Below are 19,039 nucleotides of genomic sequence, written 5' to 3'. Positions count from 1 at the left end.
TGGGGCGCTCTCGAGAGCCTTGAACCAGGTTTCTGTTACTGCACAGATATCGATGTTCTCCATGCTAAGGAGAGTTTTGAGTGCGTGCATCTTGAGGTTTAGACTTCTGGCATTGAGTAGCATTACTCTTAGTTTCTTATCCCTTATGATACCTATGGAGGTGGGTTTGTCTTTTGAGCCTTGCCTAAAAAAGGCACTATGGGGGTAGCAAGAGCCTTTGCCAATATCCGAAAGCCCAGGGGTGACAGGTGCAAGCCGTCCCTAGCGAAGCATTGTGGCTTGTCGAGCATGTCATCCCAGGCTGACAGGCATTGGATCCCCTTTGAATGACACCAGTACTTAAGCCAATTGTTGAAATTGATAATCTTGTCTTCATACTGTGGCATCATTCTTGGTGAGGGTAAGATGCTACTCAAGGTCAGGGTCATACCGGCCTGGGCTACATACTCAGAGAGCTCCTCTATGTCTCTTTTCATGTAGTCCAGGGAGGTACGTCTCAGGTCATTCACACCAGCATGGACAATGACTGAGTCATATTTGTACTTGCCTTGGAGTGACCTGAGTGCTTGTGTTATGTGGCGGATCCTAGCACCCGACAGGCAGCTTACCATGACCTTCTCCTTGTTCAGCCTAGTGAGTGGGACGTCAGTGTGCCTGATGATAGAGTCACCTATTACAAGTGTAGCAGGTGTGTTGTTTAGCCTTAAGGGCTGTGACTGTTTGGCACACTGGCTTTGTGAGCTATGTGTTGCACGTGTTTTGTTTTGGGGTAGCGGTTGCTTGGGTGTCTGCTTTGGAGGTCTCTGCTGCTTAGGCAGATTTTTATTTAGAGCCTCCAAGTATGTTTTTGTGTGTTTATGTGTTTGGTTTGCTGTCGTGGTAGGTCTATGTGAGACCACGTGGCCAAAGTGGTTAGAAAAACATTTTATATAGCCAACCTAATCATGAAGGGATTCACATCTAGATCAGGGGAGGTCATCGTACCTCTTTACTCATCCCTCATCAGGCCCATAATTGAGTACAATGCCCCTTTTGGGATGTACCTTACCAGACACCTGCAGCAACTGGAAAGACCCCAAAAGTACCTCACCAAGAGGATCAAAGGGCACAAACAGATGCCATATGCTGCCCGGTTAAAGAAACTCCAGCTCTACTCAGTGGCATACCGCCTGCTCAGAGGCGATCTGTGCCTGACGTATAAAGCCATGTCTAACCGAATTAATGGACATGCTGCACCTCAGAAAATCCAAATCCCATCGAGCTACATGCTCAAGAGACTTGAACCTCAGCACTGAAATAAATAGGACATGCTGGAGGGACAGATTCATAACCCAGAGGCTCCCTTCACTCTGGAATAAAATCCCAGTCCAGGTTAGGCAGAGTCCCACATTGACTCTCTTCAAGAGGAATCTTGATGAGTGGATGGGAGATCATAGGTTTACCCCGGCTATCACTTCTGTGTCACTGTTAGACAGAGGCACAGTATACTAACCTCAAAAAATGCATAGCAAAATTAATTTAAAATGGGTGGCAAAAGCCAAACACACTCTGGCTAGGCTTATAAATGCCCTAGGGCAGATAGCCTAGTATGAACCTATGAACCTATTTCATTCTCTGTGCATGCTGTGACTCATGCCTGTGACCTTCTCAGGGGATAGTGGCCCCATGGACATGTATGGGGGCACTGTAAATGCATCACTCAGGACACCCACTCCTCTTACCTGGATCTACTAGACTCCATCAAGGTACCCTCTAACACCCTGATCCTTGATGACTTCAACTACCCCAACATAGACTGGGTGAACTATTCTTGCACTGACGCACTGTCCCAATGATTTCTTGACTTCATCAGTTCTAATGCACTAGACCAGCTAATCTCATCCCCCATAAGGGGAGATAACATTCTTGACTTGGTTCTCACCATCATGGGTGACCGCTGCACTACTCCCATAGTATGTCCTTCCCTGGTGAGATCAGATTATCAGATTGTCTCAGTCGAAGTTTCTATTTCACCCAACCCACCCCAGCTGAAATCAAGCTAAAAAACTTCTCAAAAGCTGACTACAATCTCCTAAGGGAAGGGAATCTGCAGCTTCACACTTCCGCCCCCTCCAGAGGATGCAAACAAATATGCTGAACAGTATGCCAATGCAGTTTACAAGCACCTATACAACTGCATGGACTCAGCCATACCCAAAAGAACTAAAACCTGCTCCTTAAGGAAACACAAAACTATTTGGTGGACATCTTCTATCAACAGGCTTTACAACAAAAGGAAAAAACTGTTGTCCAAGGTTAAAAGGGGACAAATTCCAAACTGGAAAATCTCCCTCCTTAGCCTCAACAAGCAAATTAGATCACTAGTGAAAACCTCCAAGAGCAATTTTGAATCAAAACTAGCCTCCATAAAAATGGGAAACCATAAAGTCTTCTTCAGTTATGTCAGGAACCTCCATGGCAAAGCCCTGCTTTGTTCCAAATTAGTACTTAACAGTATCACTTGCACTGATCCTGTTGACTTAGCAAACCTGCTAGCAGATAGGTTCAGTGCAAACTTCACTCCCCTATTGCCCCCAAAGGCCCTTTCAACATCCCAGATACTTGTCCTGCACCTCACATCTCCATAGATCAAGTGTTACAGGCCCTAGCCAAGGCAAAAAACACAGCTTCCATGGGACCTGATAGTATCCTAGGATGTATTCTGCACCGTCTCTAGCAAGAACTGACTTCATCATTGAGCACCCTTTTCAACCACAACCTAAGTACTGGCTTCATTCCAGCAGAGTGGAGAACCGCCATTGTCATCCCCTTGCACAAAGGTGGTGCCACTACTGACCCTGGAAACTATCGCCCCATTAGATTAACAAGTCTGATCTGTAAAGCCATGGAGCGTATTATTATGGATCTCATAAACAAGGACATAGGTAAGCACATAACTTGTGTTTCTGACAGTTTTAACAGATTCTTTACTGAGACAATTCAAGTCCTAGCTAGCCAACTACCTCCTAGCTCCCCTGGTCCTGAAAGTAGCACCCCTAGAAACCTACTCGCGTTCAGCTTCCAACCAGTCACCACTTCACTTATCCGTACCTTGATCAAAAAATTAAAACCCACTACACTTTCTGCTGATCAATTCCCTGCCGAGTACCTACAAAAATCAGCCGATGCTATTGCTTACCCCGTCTCAATACTAATCAATCGAACCATAGTAGAAGCTAAAATTCCCACCATCTGGAAAATATCCTATGTAATCCCACTTCACAAAGGAGGCAGCTCTACTGAATTCTCCAATTATAGGCCAATAGCTATACTCTCTCCACTTGCAAAGATTATGGAAAAATGTATTCATAGACAACTCATGCACCACCTAATCCAGAATCACCTTATGGCAGACACTCAGCATGGCTTCCATCCTCATCACAGAACTACTTCAGCCCTCCTAGCCTTTACCAACACCATAAACCATAATTGCAACAATAATTATATATCCTCAGCCCTCTTCTTGGATCTTTCCAAGGCATTCGATATGGTTTATCACCAACTTTTAATCCACACCCTGCAAACATTCTGTCTAGATACTAGAGCCCTTCAATAGTTTCAATCCTACATGAATGGTCGACAGCAGGCTGTCCTCTGGCAGAACAAACTCTCTAACCTTCTACCTAACACCCTTGGAGTACCACAAGGCTCTATACTAGGGCCCTTGCTGTTCTCCATCTTCATTAACGACCTTTATACTGTCATCCCAAAAGTCAGTTGTATCCAATATGCTGATGACTCTACTCTGATTTGCTCAGCCACATCTCCAGTAGAGTTATGGTCAGCTACCCAGACCACCTTTAATACGATAGAAAACTGGCTTTCTGAACATCGTCTGATCCTAAATCCCAAAAAAACTAAAATGCTGTTATTTTCACCAACACGTAGGTCTACCGCTTTCACCTTTACCATAAAATCAAATGATGGCACAATAATCTCTCCTGACCCCTCCACAAAACTATTAGGTGTCATCATAGATCTAAAATCTGACCTACATGTTAACCAAACTATCAAAACCATCAATAAAAAACTAGGGTCACCTTTACAGAATAAAAGCCTTCCTAACCCCTCCAGCTAAAATTGCCATAGCTCGCTCTCACCTTCTTTCAACCCTTCTGTATGCATCCCCTCTACTCTCGAATTTAAACAAGACTGTCCTTAACAAACTCTCAATTTGCTACAACCACATTGCCAGGTTTGCCACTGAGCTGCCTTTTAGGACACATCATTGCATCAATCTAAATCAGTTGGGTGGCTTGAACTACCCAGTCTAATCCAGTATAACCAACTGATTATGGCCTATAAAATCCTCTATAATCCGGACAATACTCCTACACTTAAAAATATTATCACCCCCTATAACAATCCTAGACCACTTTGATCCTCTAACAAACTACTAATTCAGACTAGCAAAATTAATAACACAGCCGGTGATTCTCTCTTTGCAAACTCTGCAAGTAGATCCTGGAACTCTCTTCCAGCTGATATTACCTTACTTTCCACCTTAGGTCAATTTAAAACTAGACTCAAATAACATTTGTCACTTAACTGGATATGTCAATGTATCAAGCCTGGCTAACTCTCTCTAGAATGTGTAAAAATCTTCTAACCAGTTTACTGTGTAATTTAATTTAATCCTGACTTGCGCTCAGGATTAACTGTAACCTGTGGAACTTGTTTAACTTGCTTACTTATGTAATCTCTGTAAATAGTCTGTTTGTAATATGTAATGCTGGTATTATGTAATGCTGTATCTGCTTACCCTTGGAGCTTTTCTCCCCGGGCCTCCGCTGAAAATGGACATGCATCCAGTCGGACTATCCCGGTCAACAAATGTAAAATAAATAAAAATAAATAAAACATAACCCTACCCAGTTTGGATTCGTCAAGGGCAGATCTTGCCTGTTGAACTTGGTTGACTTCTCTGAGACTGTCACCAAGGCCCTGGGTGAGGGAAAGTCAGCACATACAGATCCCCCACACTGGCATCATCAAAAAGCTTACACAACCTGGCGTAAATCCCTATCTCATCAGGTGGGTGGCCAACTGGTTCACCGACAGGACCCTCAAAATCAAAATAGGCACCTTCACCTCTGATAACAGACCTGTCACTAGTGGAGTTCCCAAGGGATCTGTCCTGGGACCCCTACTGTTTGGCATCTATTTCTCAGAGGTACAGGCAAAGGCAAAAGGCCTGTGGCTGACCAGGTTTGCTGATGACTGTAAGTTGGGTGCCATCACTGACTCGCCAAATGATGTTAATATACTACAACAGGGTCTCACAGCAACTAATGACTGGTGCCAAAGTCATGGCCTCAAGCTAAATGCAAAAAAATGTATCATCATACCATTTGGCAAAAACATGACCCCTACTGATTACCACATCAACGGCAGCCCCCTAAGTACACAACCTGTGGTGAAAGACATGGGTACTCAGGTTGATAACAACCTCACATTCGACCGTCATGTAGCGGCAGTGGTCAGAAAAGCCTTTTACTTGGTTTATCTCATAAGTAAAGTGATTGTATCCCAGAAGAAATTAGGTTATTACCTCTCTATACTCCTCCTTCATTAGACCAATAATTAAATAATAAAAGAAAAATAATGAATACCTTCCCACTGCTAAAGTTGAATTGCCAAAAAGAAAGAAACGTATCGTAAACCAACAGCAGACAAACAACCAAGGCTGGTGCAACAAAGTATCATATGTCTGGATACAAAAGCTTAAACAGACCAATGCTGTCCACAAAATGTATGCTGGTACTCTGTTAAAAGTCGATTTTAATTTCTCCAAAGTTAAAAATCAACACAGTAAAAAGTCCCTTTCTTTTACAAACGATAAGCGCTTTTGAATAATCTTCATCAGATCGTTAAAAAACACGGGACTCCAATTATATTTATATAAAATTTACTTAAACATCAGACCAATGAGAGTTTTAGCTTCCGAACATTTGTTTAATTGCACCCAATCACTTTTCATGCTCATGCATCATAATCAAAAGCTATTATAGCCAATAGGAAGATCCTATTGTCGACACACCTTCATGTTACCCAGAGGTAGAGCTTGTTTCCTTCATAATGGACTTTCAATATTAAAATTAGTTAAACATCAACCAATGGGAAAAACTAGCTTCCGATCATCTATACAATGTAATCCAATCACTTTTCATGTTCAAATTCAGAAGCTACTATAGCCTATGTGAAGATCCTGAGACCAACACGTCCTCATATCAGCCAATGATAAATTGCCTTGGCTTTAGAAACAATTTCAGGGGAGTAACACAAACCAAGCTTGGTTGCTGTTCAGCTCGTATATTAACAATTGTACAATTCTCGATGTCAGCTTTGCTTGCTTCCATGTACACATAATCAATAACTGGTTTTATTTTACCTGATCCTGACACTTTATATTTTCATCAATTAAACTCAATAGTTAACATATTCAATAGAGGGATCCTAGAACAAGCATACTGTAATGTCAACTAGTAATCGGTCTCCTAGCTCCCAGGTTTGAATTCAAAGGAAAAGCACTCTCATGGCCAGGTTGCCACTCGGTTCATACAGTGATAATTCTTTTTAATACTTTTTAATACATTTGGTTGCATAAAAATCTCAGTGTCACATTTTCCTTGTAAGAGTGTGAACATGTTTAGTGTTTGAAATAACATCAAATCAAAAGCAGTCCTAGCTTTGATTGTGTCCAATCATTTTGCATGTTCAACCATTCTGCTAAAAGGGTACTGTAACAGATGAAAATACCCTGTGCCCGGTACACCTCCATGCCAACCAATGGTAAAATCTCATTACCTTCAGAATCCGGATAGTACAGCCGTTCAGCTTGTACATTTAATAATTCTCCTTATTTTCATGAAATTCTTGATGTCTGCTTATCATTCATCTATATGCACATGTTCAATGATTGATTTTATTTTATTTGCCATCAAGTTCAATAGTTACTATGTTCAGTACAGGGATCCTATGACCAGCATACTCTGATGTCAGCTAATAATAGGTTTCCTTACTTCCTGATGCTTTGCATATTCTTCCATCAAATCAAAAGCAATCCTAACTTAGATTGTATCCACTCATTCTGTATGTTCAGCCTTTCTGCTTAAAGGGTATTGTAGCGAATGAAAATGCTCTATGCCCGACATGCCTCCATATCAGCCAATTATACGTCTCCTTGCATTCAGAATCGGGATAGTACTAACCAAGTATGGTTGCCGTTTGGCTTGTATATTAATAATTCTCCTTATTTTCATATAATTTTCAATGTCAGCTTATCTTTCATCTGTATGCACATATTCAGTGATTGATTTTATTTTATTTGTCATCAAGCTCCATAGGTACTATGTTCAGTGCGGGGATCCTACGACCGGCATACTCTAATGTCAGCCAGTGATAGGTTTGCTCATCTCCTGACACTTTACATATTCTTCCATCAAGCTCAACAGTTATTATATTCAATACAGGGGTTTCTATGCCCGACATGTTCTGATGTCAGTCAATAGTAGGCCTCCTTGCCTCCAGATTTGATTTCCAAGATGAAGACACTGTCCAAGACAGTTTGCCATTTGGCTCATATACTAATAATTTTTTTTATTTTCTTTAGGTTATGTTAAAATCTCAATGTCATGTTTACCTTGCATCAGTGTAAGTATTTATAATACTTTGATTAACTAAGTCAAGAAGTAGTCCTGACTTTCGATCATAAGCTATATCCAATCATTTTGTACCTTCAACCATCCTGCTCAAAGACACTGTAACCAATGGAGGTATCCTATACCCGATATAGTATAATGCCCCGTTTGGGTTGTACCTCTCCAAACATTTGCACCAACTGGAAAGGCCACTGAAATACCACACAAAGAAAATCCATGGCCTCCAACACCTGTCCTATGTAGACAAGGTCAAATCACTATCACTCTACTCGGTGTTGTACAGATTGCTCAGGGGTGATCTGTGTCTCGCCTACAAGGCAATCTCGGACCCTGGACTACTACAGATGCTCCATATCTATAAGTCTAACTCCTCATGCACTACCTGCTCAAAAGGCCTGAACCTAATACGTGACATATTAACAAAACCTGCTGGAGAGACAGATTTGTCTCCCACAGGCTGCCCCATCTCTGGAATAGACTTCCTATACACGTCAAACAGAGCATCTCGCTGACCCTCTTCAAGTGCAACCTTGATGAATGGATGGGAAACCACAAATTTGTCCTAGGCTAGGGGTTCCACCTGTGTCCCTCATTAACAGGGGAAACAGGTGCTGACTGAGGTTTGTTTTTAGGGATAAACTCTTGTCTAGGCTTGTAAGGGCCCCAGGGCCATTATGAGCCTAGCAACCTTCTATGATCCTATGGCCAGAGCATACATCTACCATGGATGACCTGCACTTGTCCACCAGACTCCAGCAGAGTGCTGCATTGTCTACTGGAGCTGTGTCCCTGCACACCTGCACATTCAAACTTATCTGCACCCCCCCACACCAGTGTCCACTCACAAGATAACAGAGGCAACATTCCTTCCCTGGACAGTCTTCCAAATTCCCTGCAATCACCTACCCATTCTTCACACATACACTCATGTCTACCCCAGCTTCACACCCTGCCCATTGTTGCCACTTGGCACTGTGGCCCTCCTCACCTGTGCAAACAATGAAAACTCTGCCCTGCCAAGTTTAAGGAGCAGCCTGGACACTAATGGGAGTTGTATGAGATAAAGTGGCCAAGTGCAAGCTCCAGCACATTACACTATCGTGGGCTGCTTCTTAGCAGAGGCTTCTGGGTAGTGTAGAGACAATGTTACATCATTTGCTGCTGATGGATGTCTTGCTGATAATGGTTGGGATGCATGTCCCTAGGCCCATGCTTGATATAATCTAATGCTGATGTTTTAGTCAGGTTACCCATAAGACAGGAATGTAATAAAATCTACCTGATTCTTCAGGATCAAATGGTGATACACCCAATATATTACCTCAGTATAATACATGGGGCAGAAAAATTGTCATGACTCTTGGGCAGTGAAGAAAGTACAGACAGTAATGGTTAGAGCAGGTTCTCACCTGACTGAGTGGGGAAATATAATAAATGATATAGTAAATAATCTACCAAGTATTAAGTCCACAAACTTAATGATACAAAAATATATTTTAACTGTATAAACACCCTTAAATTGCTGTTTTACTTCCTAGATATAGATGAGGCTATCTCTCACATTTCAGGTCTGTTTTTCCATGTCAGATTTGCTAACTGCATGCTGCAACACAAAGTCATTTTTTTAATCAGACCTTTCATATATAAAACTTCACCACACATATATACCACATTTTGGCTTGGTGCAAAATGGCCATCTGCAGTTATTGACACCAGTGATTCTAAAAATGTACAGCAACCTTATCTTACACTTCTTTTTTTCTTAGATATGTTTTGCATATTGAAACAGTGTGTGCAGTCTGCAGTACAAGTAAGTATGTATTCACTATGTGATACATGGTGCAAAGTTTATTCCACTTTTCTTGTCTGAATTGCTAACATGATGATTGGTGACAGTGGTGCTGCAGCAAAAACTGTGAGCCCTTCAGTAATTCATAATGTTGTCTGGATCAACAGGCTGAAAGCAACAGACTTCTAGTTCATAGGTGTATAGATTCATAGGTGTTACTAGGCTTTATGACCACAAGGGCCTTTTTAAGCCTAGCAGTGCACCCCAAATCTCTGAAAAGTTCTAGTACCCTTGCTAAGTGTAATCAGGGGTTTGAGTGGAACATTAACAAGCAGTGGCCTGGGAGATGAACCATTTACAGGCTGTCTGTGTCCATTAGAAACACAGGTGCCAAACCAGGAAGGAATTTCCTGTTACCCATGCAATTGTCCAAGTTACACTTGAATTGGGGTAGGGCAGACAACTGCATCACGTGGATGGGGACCCTGTTCCAGAGAAGGGGCATTTCTCTGGGATACATACCTGTCTCACCAACAGTTCCTACTTATATCACAGGCAAGGTTTATGTCTTTAGAATGGATAATTTTGGTACCGTTTGTTTTGTAGATATGCAGCAGGTCCATCAGGGTGGGCTCTGGCAATGTCTTGTATGCCAGGCATAGATCTCCCTTCAGACAGACAGGAGACAGAATACAGGGATAGGGCACTGAGGCGGTCTGCATAGGATATGCTACTTACACCTTGTTTTCTTTCTGTAGTGCTTTTATGTAGTGCTTTTCGCAGAGCTGAAAGAGGACATTAAACCTCACAAATGTAATTTAAATTGTAATCTAAAAAAACAACTTAAAGTGTATTTTACTACTTCAAGTTTTTCAGAAAAGATTTATTCAGACTGTATTGTTAACTAGATTAGACCCTTCCTGTTTAATTATGAAATGTTGTACTTTCAGGCAGTGACAATGCCAATATTGCAATAACTGGGGAACAAATCCAGGGGAAAACAGCAGGATAATTAAGCAAAGTAGGTAAAAGTGAGGCGTGGAAATTTGATGTGTGAAACCGGAGTTCCCTTAAGCTGCCTTATGACACTGTCATGTTGAATGACAATGTCAGGTGCCACTTAGATGGTCCTTGTTTTGTTACCACTTTGCAGTTTGTACTGCAATACTGGAAATAGTCTACCTGTGTGTGGTATCTTGCAGTATAACTGTGTCTACATCTGTTGTGGCAATTTTTTGCCTTCATTCTTTTGTAATGTAATGCTGCTGGAATCTATCAGCCTGATAAAGCCTTGGCTTACTAGCAGTGTGCATGTATTTATTTACTATTTTATTCATTTGTTTATTCACTTGTTTCATTAATGTATTCACTTATTTGTGCATGTAAACATATACTTATATACTTGTTTTAAAGATGGGTAGAAGCATAAAGTTCATAATATTGTATTTTCAGGGTATTCCAAAGTAATGTCTGATAATCTGTTGTTTTAGACAGGCTTTTATTACATTGCCAATGCATTTGTATAAAAGATGCTGCACAGTCTATCCCAGATGAGACAGTAATTGCCTGACACTGTCATAGCCAGTTATTTAGAAAAAGTATGCTGGAATGTGTGTGTGTGTGTGTGTGTGTGTGTGTGTGTGTGTGTGTGTGTGTGTGTGTGTGTGTGTGGGGGGGGATTTCATCTTTCCCAATATTTTAAATTGGTATGGCTCCCTTACAGAACCGTGGCACAGTGTAGGAATACAACTGTGATTCAGGAATATAGCCACAGGGAACAAAAAATTTATGACAACTACTTGCAGTAAAAGTGCTCAGCTTATACATGGTTTGACATTTTTGCACCTTCTAATATATTTCAGGATACTGTGCAAAACTGATCTGGTTTTATAAATTTCTACCTCACATTAAACAGTCATAATGTTATTTACTTACTGGTGGCATCTTCTCCTGGAGGATAGTGTGAAAATGTCTCCATCCAGCTCACTGTTTCACAGATAGAGCGTTCTTCACGTTTCAGAAATAATGATATATATTGTTCTGGAACATAAATACCTTGGAAGTAAAAAAGAATAATGTAAAATTATACTGGATTTATTTTTTCTTATATTATCATGCTGAGAAAGGTACTAACCCTGCTTTATCATATGCTTTGCTAAGGATATGGTACAGGCATTTGTTAAGCTAATACATAAGCTTCAGATAACAAAATACAGAAACTAAAATGTTTAATTTAAATGCCTCTGATTATGTTGAAGTGCTGTGACGTGAAAAAAAAATAAAACTGCTGTTGTCTTTAACATACATCAAGGTACACCGATTTTGACATTTTATTTATTTACTTACAATTATTATTTGACATGCTCTTAATAAATTATGTCTTGCTTCTGGTTTTGACATAGCATAAAGGGTTTGTTTGTGTCTTTCGACTTTTCCCAGTTAGGGGTCGCCACAGCGGAACTCCGACCCGCTAATGATTGGTAGTTGATTTTTACGTGCCGAGGTACCAGCCCTGACATACAACCTTCAACGAAGGTGCGTCCATTCATGCATATCTGAACGCAGAAGATGCTCTAGCTGAGAATCGAACCAGACTGCGTCTTACTGTGAGGCGACAACGCTACTGCAGCACCACAGGACTAAATAAAGATTAAAACTGCACAATACCACTGTGCCATTGTATAGGCAGCTGTTAATAATCCCAAGAGTGCTCTATACACCTGTAAAGCACAACCCCCAAAAATTAGAGAATGAAATACCTTGGCATGAACATGGTCCAGAGCTACTGAGAAATCATTTCTGGCTAAAGTAACTAGATAAACAGTCAAGATAAATGTGATGAAGTATTCTTGGACACAGTAGCCATTCACGGATATACAAACTAATGATACAAAAACAGTCAGGTCCCAAAGATCTGATGTAAGCGAATGAATGCTGTACACAGTTCAAAGAAATAGATAAATGCCTGATGAGGAAAATAAACCAAGGTGGCACAATCATTTATTTCATTTTTACCATTCTTTGCTGAACAATAATATATTTTAAATTTCCTTGCTAGTTAGAGCAAAAAAAAAAAAAGACCAAATTTTATGAGTATGAAATTCAATACCCAGCCGAAAGACTCCTTTGTTTTTGTTCTGGGATTTTGTAGACACATAAAATGGATGGCATTAGGTATAATAACAAAATGAACAAAGTAGTAAACCAGAAGCAGATTAACACAAGGAACTGAGATAAAGTACAGTTTTGTACCTACCATAAATGTAGATGTTCGAGTGTATATACTGCTGCAGTCATCACACTTGGGTTATCCTGCCGTCAGGCGGTCCCGCAGTCGGCCGAATCCCAAAGTCTTGGTCCTGCGTCGGTTGTCATTGCTTCTTCCCTGACGTCAGTGTGACAGGGGGATAAAAGAGGCAGCCGACGCCATTTTCCTCAGTTTTTCTTGCCCCAGATGTCAGGTGCCCCCAACTAGGAAGGCAATACAAATAACTATGCAAAAATACCTTAGTAGATAAACAACAGTACTAGCTGTTAGCAAATACACCATATAGACATGCAGCCAATAGAATGATGTAAATGGAGTTATAACGAACACCCTGGTATGTAGAGGGGATGGTGGGAGGGTAACCTGGACTGCAGCAGTATATACACTCGAACATCTACATTTATGGTAGGTACAAAACTGCACCATGTTCATCGTGTTATACTGCTGCAGTCATCACACTTGGGTTGAATCCCAAAGTTATGGATGGGTGGCTGGTACTAAACTGGGTTAGGTGAAGCTAGGATGCCCTGCAGAACTGCAGTAGCAAAACCAGCTCTGGTTTTTGAGTATAATGGAAGGTGGTAGTGCTTGGTAAAGGTGTGCACTGAACTCCAAGTAGCTGCCTCCAGAATGTCCTTGGTTGGAACCCCCCTGAAAGGCTGCTGTGGTAGCTGTAGCCCTGGTAGAGTGGGACCTAATATTAACAGGCACTGCTTTCCCATGGTGCGAGTAGCAAAAGCGGATGCAATGTGCTATCCATTTGGAGATGGTCTGTTTTGAAATAGCCTTTCCTTGTGAACCTGCAGCATAGGATACAAAGTGTTGGTCAGTTTTTCTGAAGGTCTTTGTCTTATCCAAATAGTAACGTAGTTGTCTGTGAATGTCCAAAGAGTAAAGGAGTCTTTCTCCTTTATTCTGGGGGTTTGGATAAAAGGTGGGTAAATGAATGGTCTGATTCAAAGCCACACTGGATACTACCTTTGGCATGAAGGTAGGGTTAGTACGTAAAGAGACTCTGTCCTGATGGAAATGATGAAAGGTTCCACTGCCATAAGTGCCTGTAGTTCTGAGACCCTGCGTGCTGAGGTGATAGCTAGCAACAAAGCTGTTTTCCATGACAAGTATTGTAGTTCTGCTGAGAAGGCTGGTTCGAAAGGAGGCAGTGTTAATTTTTCTAAAATGAAGTTGAGGTTCCAAGCTGGCATTGGGGGTTTTCTGGGGGGGTCTTACATTCTTAGCCCCTCTGAGAAACTGCCTTAGTAAAGGGTGTGAGAATATGGGAGGATCTGTATTATATTGAGCTGAAATGGCAGAAGCATGGATCTTAATGGATGAGAAAGAAAGGCCTTTGTGTAGCATCTCAGTTAAGTATTGCAGTATTTGAGGAATGTTTGGTATCCAAGGATTCTGGCCTTTAGCCTGGTTCCATGCACAAAATCTTTTCCATTTGTCTGAGTAAGTTTTTTCTGGTGCTGGGCCTCCTGGCCTCCAAAATGACATTCAGGACTTCCTTTGAGAGAAGTGTTGATTGATAATTCAAGGTATTCTCCATGCAGCTAAATTTAAAGTCCTGAGCTGACTGTGAAGGATCTGAAAGTTTTGCTGAGTCAACAGAAGTGGGAGTTGAGGTAAGATCCATGGAGGGCTGTGAGTCAAGGTCCTTAGTAATTGGTACCAGTGCTGATGAGGCCAGTCTGGAGCAATGAGGATCATTTGTGGTCTCTCTGATCTGACTTTCAGTAATACCTTGGTCAGGAGAGGTAGTGGTGGGAAGGCATAGACTGTCAATGCTGTCCAACTGAACGATAGGGCGTCCACTTTCCAGGCTAGGGAATGATAAGTCCTTGTGCAGAATTACTGTAGTTGGCAATTGTTGGGGGAGGCAAATAGATCTATGTCTGGGCGTCCCCACCTTTGAGTTATCATTGAAAATACTTGTGGGTGTAGTCTCCACTTGTGAGGATCTGCCAAATTTCTGCTTAATTCGTCTGCCAATATGTTTTCTTTTCCTGGCAGGAATTGTGCTTGCAATTGTACTTGGTAAGTCAATGCTGTGTTCCACAAGGTCATTGCCTGTCTGCATAAAGGGTAGGAGTGAGTTCCTCCTTGTTTGTTTATGTACCACATAACTGTGGTGTTGTCTGTCCTTATTAGTAGTTGTCCTGGATGCAAGAGGTCCTTGAAGGCTGTCAGTGCATTTTGCACAGCTAGCATCTCCTTTTGGTTGATGTGTAGGTGCATTTGTTTTGCAGACCATTTGCCCTGTATGCACTGTCCTGCCATGTGTGCTCCCCAGGCCTAGTCTGAAGAATCTGTTGTCATAGTTTGGTTTGCTGGAGGTAAGACAAAAGGAAGACCCTTGTTTATTTGACATGCTTGAGCCCACCATAGGAACTCTTTTTGAAGGCAGGGAATGAGAGGTATACTTGTTTCGAGGCTGTGCCTGTGTTGAGTCCATACACTTTTCAGGTACCATTGTAATTTCCTCATACGCAGCTTTGCATGTGGAATTAGTTGAATGCAGGATGCCATGAACCCCAATGCCTGCAGGATTTTCCTTGCAGTGAACTGGGTAAAAGTTGCCATCTTTTTGAAGTATTGAGTCAGTTGTTTTTGTTTGTCTGGCATGAGCTAAGCCATCTGGGCCGTTGTATTTAAGCTGGCACCCAGGAATATTATGTCATGTGAGGGTATTAGCTTGGATTTCTTTTTGTTTACTGTGTACCCTAGGCAACTTAGCAGCTTTGTTACAAATGCCAGATGCTGTAATAGAATGGCCTTGCTGTCTGCTTGGATCAGGCAGTCGTCTAGATATGGATAAATTTGTATTCCTCATTGTCTGCAGTATGCAATTACTGATGCCAGGCATTTCGTAAATACTCTGGGCGCAGTAGATAAGCTAAAGGGCAATGCAGAGAATTGATAATGCGTTGTACCTGCCAAAAATCTGAGGTATCTTCTGCAATGTTGTCTGATAGGGACATGCAGGTATGTCTCTTTGAGGTCCAACGTTACCAGCCAAGACTCCTTGCCCAGCATGGGAAGAAGCTGCTGTAGTGTGAGCATTTTGAATTTGGGTACCTCCAGGTATGTGTTTAGAATTGAGAGGTCTAAAATGGGTCTCCAGGCTTTGTCCTTTCTTGGTACTAGAAATAGTCTTGAGTAAAAACCTTGACCTTGCTCCTTTGTAGGTACCCTTTGAATTGCTTTCATATCAATGAGAACTGAAATTTGCATTTGTGCCTCTGCCCATTGGTTTGGAGGCAGATTTGGCATGCCTCTCATCTGTGGTAAAGTGTGGAAATGAAATCTGTAGCCTTGGGTAAGAATATCTAGAACCCATTTGTCCTTTGTTATGATGCGCCAATTTTGTGGGAATATGGCCAGTTTCTGCTGAAACGAGGAGGTTGTACCTGTAAAAAATCTTTAACTGTCTGCATAGATTTTGCCTTTTCTTCCATTTTCTTTAAAACTTCATCTGCTTTGACACCAAATAACACATCTTTCTGCAATGGAGCATCTAATAACTTTGCTTTGACATGTTCTGGTAAGGCTTGCTCTTTTAGCCAAGCATGTCTACGTATTACAGATCCTGTGACACCTGCTCTACAGGAGGCTTCCAATGAATCAAAACCACACTGTAAGGTATGCTTTCCCACCTGCTCTGCTGCGTGCAGCAAATCCTGCATCTCTTTGAAATCAGGTTGATCTGTCTGGGGGATCATTTTCTGCTTTAACTGTGTAATCAAGTACTGCTGGTATTTTAGCATGTGGAATCGGCAGTTCAGGGCCCTCATGGCCAAAGTGGCAGACATATACACTTTCTTCCCCCATCTTTCTAATGCTCTGGAATCTCTCTCAGAAGGTAGTGGATTCTTAGCAGTAGAGGCCTTAATCCATTTAAGACCCTGGGAAATGGTTTTGGGGTCTGCAACAGGGCTTTTATAAAGAAACTTATGAGAGTCAGGGACTCGGTAGTATCTGTCCGGTTTAGCTGGTGCAGGAGGTAAGGAATCTGGGTTTGGACTAGATTCGGTGTAAACATCATTCAAAATGTCTAAAACTGGAGGAATTGTAAGGGGTCTATGCTGTGGAAGAAGAAGAAACTCACGGAGTCTTTTCTTAGAGTCAGAGTAATCTTGGCCTTCCCAGTGGAAGTGTTCCCTCATGGTGTATAAAGTTTCCCCAAAAGAGTAGTATTCAGGGGAGGGAGACAGAGGGAATGGACTCTTCAGCATCTGAGTCTTCATAAGGAGGGAAGGAGTAATCCTGGTCCTCAGAGTTAGCTGAGGAAATGGATGCTTGGTCAGAGGAAGGATAATCTTCCTCCAGTCTAGGCCTTTTGTCAGGAGGGGGTTGTGAACCCCTGATAAGGGTAATTAAACCCTCAGCCATCTTAAGCATCTGTTTTTTAGGCATAGGGGCCTGTGGGGGTGTCTGTGGACCTGGTTTCCTAACCTTTAAGGGGCTTTAAGTTTAGCATAAGACTTAATAGAGATAGTTGTTGGTTTGAAGACACCTTCAGAAACAGAAGGCCTGTCCAAAATCTTCAGATCACCGTCAGGGTTGGCGTCCGAGGGTTGAGATGGAACCGGCTCCTGAGGCCCAGCTGATTCGGTTTGGGAGGCTATCAGAATTTCTAAATCAGCGGTAGTCAGGGGCTGCGTAGGCACCTTGCTGAAAACCAGAGAACCGGCGGCAGGCCTTGCTGAGGCCTTGGTACCTGGTCTTGGCCTTGGTTGCCTGTCCTTATCCTTGCGTTTTTTAATCATTGCTGATGTCGGTTGCTCCAACGACATGCTATAGTTAAATTTTCTGCCAAAATAATGTCGGGCGATATTTGCCCGACGCTTGATTGTACGTTTGTTGAACCTAGCACAAAACCGACAACCAGAGACGTCGTGGTCTGGGCCTAGGCAAGGAATACAATAAGAATGAAAATCCTTATGAGGTATTTGCTTCCCACAAGAAATGCAATTATTAACTTTGTCTGACATCGGTCTGAGGCAAGAAAAGTTTCCCCAACAGGGTACTTAGCTTTAGAGAAGACTTCGGGCTGAAATTCAATTCTAAAATCTCAGGAACTGGCCGACCGGCACTTGCGAACTGCTTCTGCTTCGGGCACCGTGTGGCAAGAAAGACTGAAGAAAATGGGGTCGGCTGCCTCTTTTATCCCCCTGTCGCACTGACATCAGGGAAGAAGCGACGACAACCGACACAGGACCAAGACTTTGGGATTCGGCCGACTGCGGGACCGCCTGACGGCAGGATAACCTAAGTGTGATGACTGCAGCAGTATAACACGATGAACATGTATGTTAAAGTAACCAGATATCTGATGGGTAAAGGGGATGTGGAAAAACTAAAAGATGGGTATAGAAATAAAATCCGCCTAAAATGTGACTGAAATAGAATGGGAAGAGGAATTAAGCACTGGGTGTTAGCATTATTACTATGCACTACATGAAACAATGCATTTACACTCCAAAATGAGAAAAAAGACAAACTTGTTAAACACCTTTCTGATGCTCACTTGACAGCAGACAGTACCATACAGCAAAAGGTAAAACAGCTTTAATAGCTGTTAGATAGTTTGCAGTGCCACATTATAAACAAAAAGTATGACAGAAGAAAGTGTCTAAAAGCTTTTAAATAATTTACTATTCAGCCAAGATTCACCTCTAGGGCTTTGCTGTAGAGGTGAAGTTCTTGTCCTCCATGCCTCCACATTATAAACCTTGGTCATCACTGGAGAGCTGATCATAATCTTCTGTTTGCAGTAATATATTTGGCCCTATATTGTCCAAGTTGGTAAACTCTTGAAAACCTGTTGGATGTTTATACTTTTACCAAAGCTGGGGGCTCCAGTTTTATCATTTGGGTCATACCCTCATGACCACATGATAGTCCTCCACATGGGTAGTAATATACATTTTCGGAAGAATGCAAAATTGATGATAGTGGGCACAGATGATTACCACAGAAGTCAGACCATCAGCTCAGTCAATGAGGAGACTTAGATGCAGGGAAACTGGAGGGTGAAAAATTGCAAACAGGAGGGGCAGGGGTAATAGTGTAATACGTGAAGGAGGTAAAAACCAGTGCTGGGAGAGGAAAGATGGTTCAGTCATCAATGTGATTAAGAATCTTTACAAGGGAAACAGCAGGGCTGGTTTCTGGTCTCAGGCTTAGTAAGACATAAGAGAAGATGACAAAGGTATGTCTGACACGTTAGGCTATATGTTGATGATGAGCTTTATCCTGCAGTTTTGGGTTTGACTC

At 41.9% G+C, this 19,039-nt stretch overlaps 1 protein-coding gene across 1 annotated transcript in view; it reads right to left on the bottom strand.

Moving 5' to 3' along the window:
• LOC122795583 (zinc finger protein 501-like) overlaps positions 1 to 19,039 on the bottom strand; it is a 433,900-nt gene that overhangs the window by 48,992 nt on the left and 365,869 nt on the right. The window contains exon 3 of the mRNA XM_044063833.1: positions 11,425 to 11,544. Coding sequence (XP_043919768.1) covers positions 11,425 to 11,544 — 120 coding nt within the window. The remainder of the gene's footprint in view (positions 1 to 11,424; positions 11,545 to 19,039) is intronic.

This window comes from Protopterus annectens, chromosome 2.part2 (genome assembly GCF_019279795.1).
Source record: "Protopterus annectens isolate FY-2018-M chromosome 2.part2, PAN1.0, whole genome shotgun sequence".
NCBI lineage: Eukaryota > Metazoa > Chordata > Ceratodontiformes > Protopteridae > Protopterus > Protopterus annectens.
This window is presented reverse-complemented; position numbering and strand designations above follow the sequence as displayed.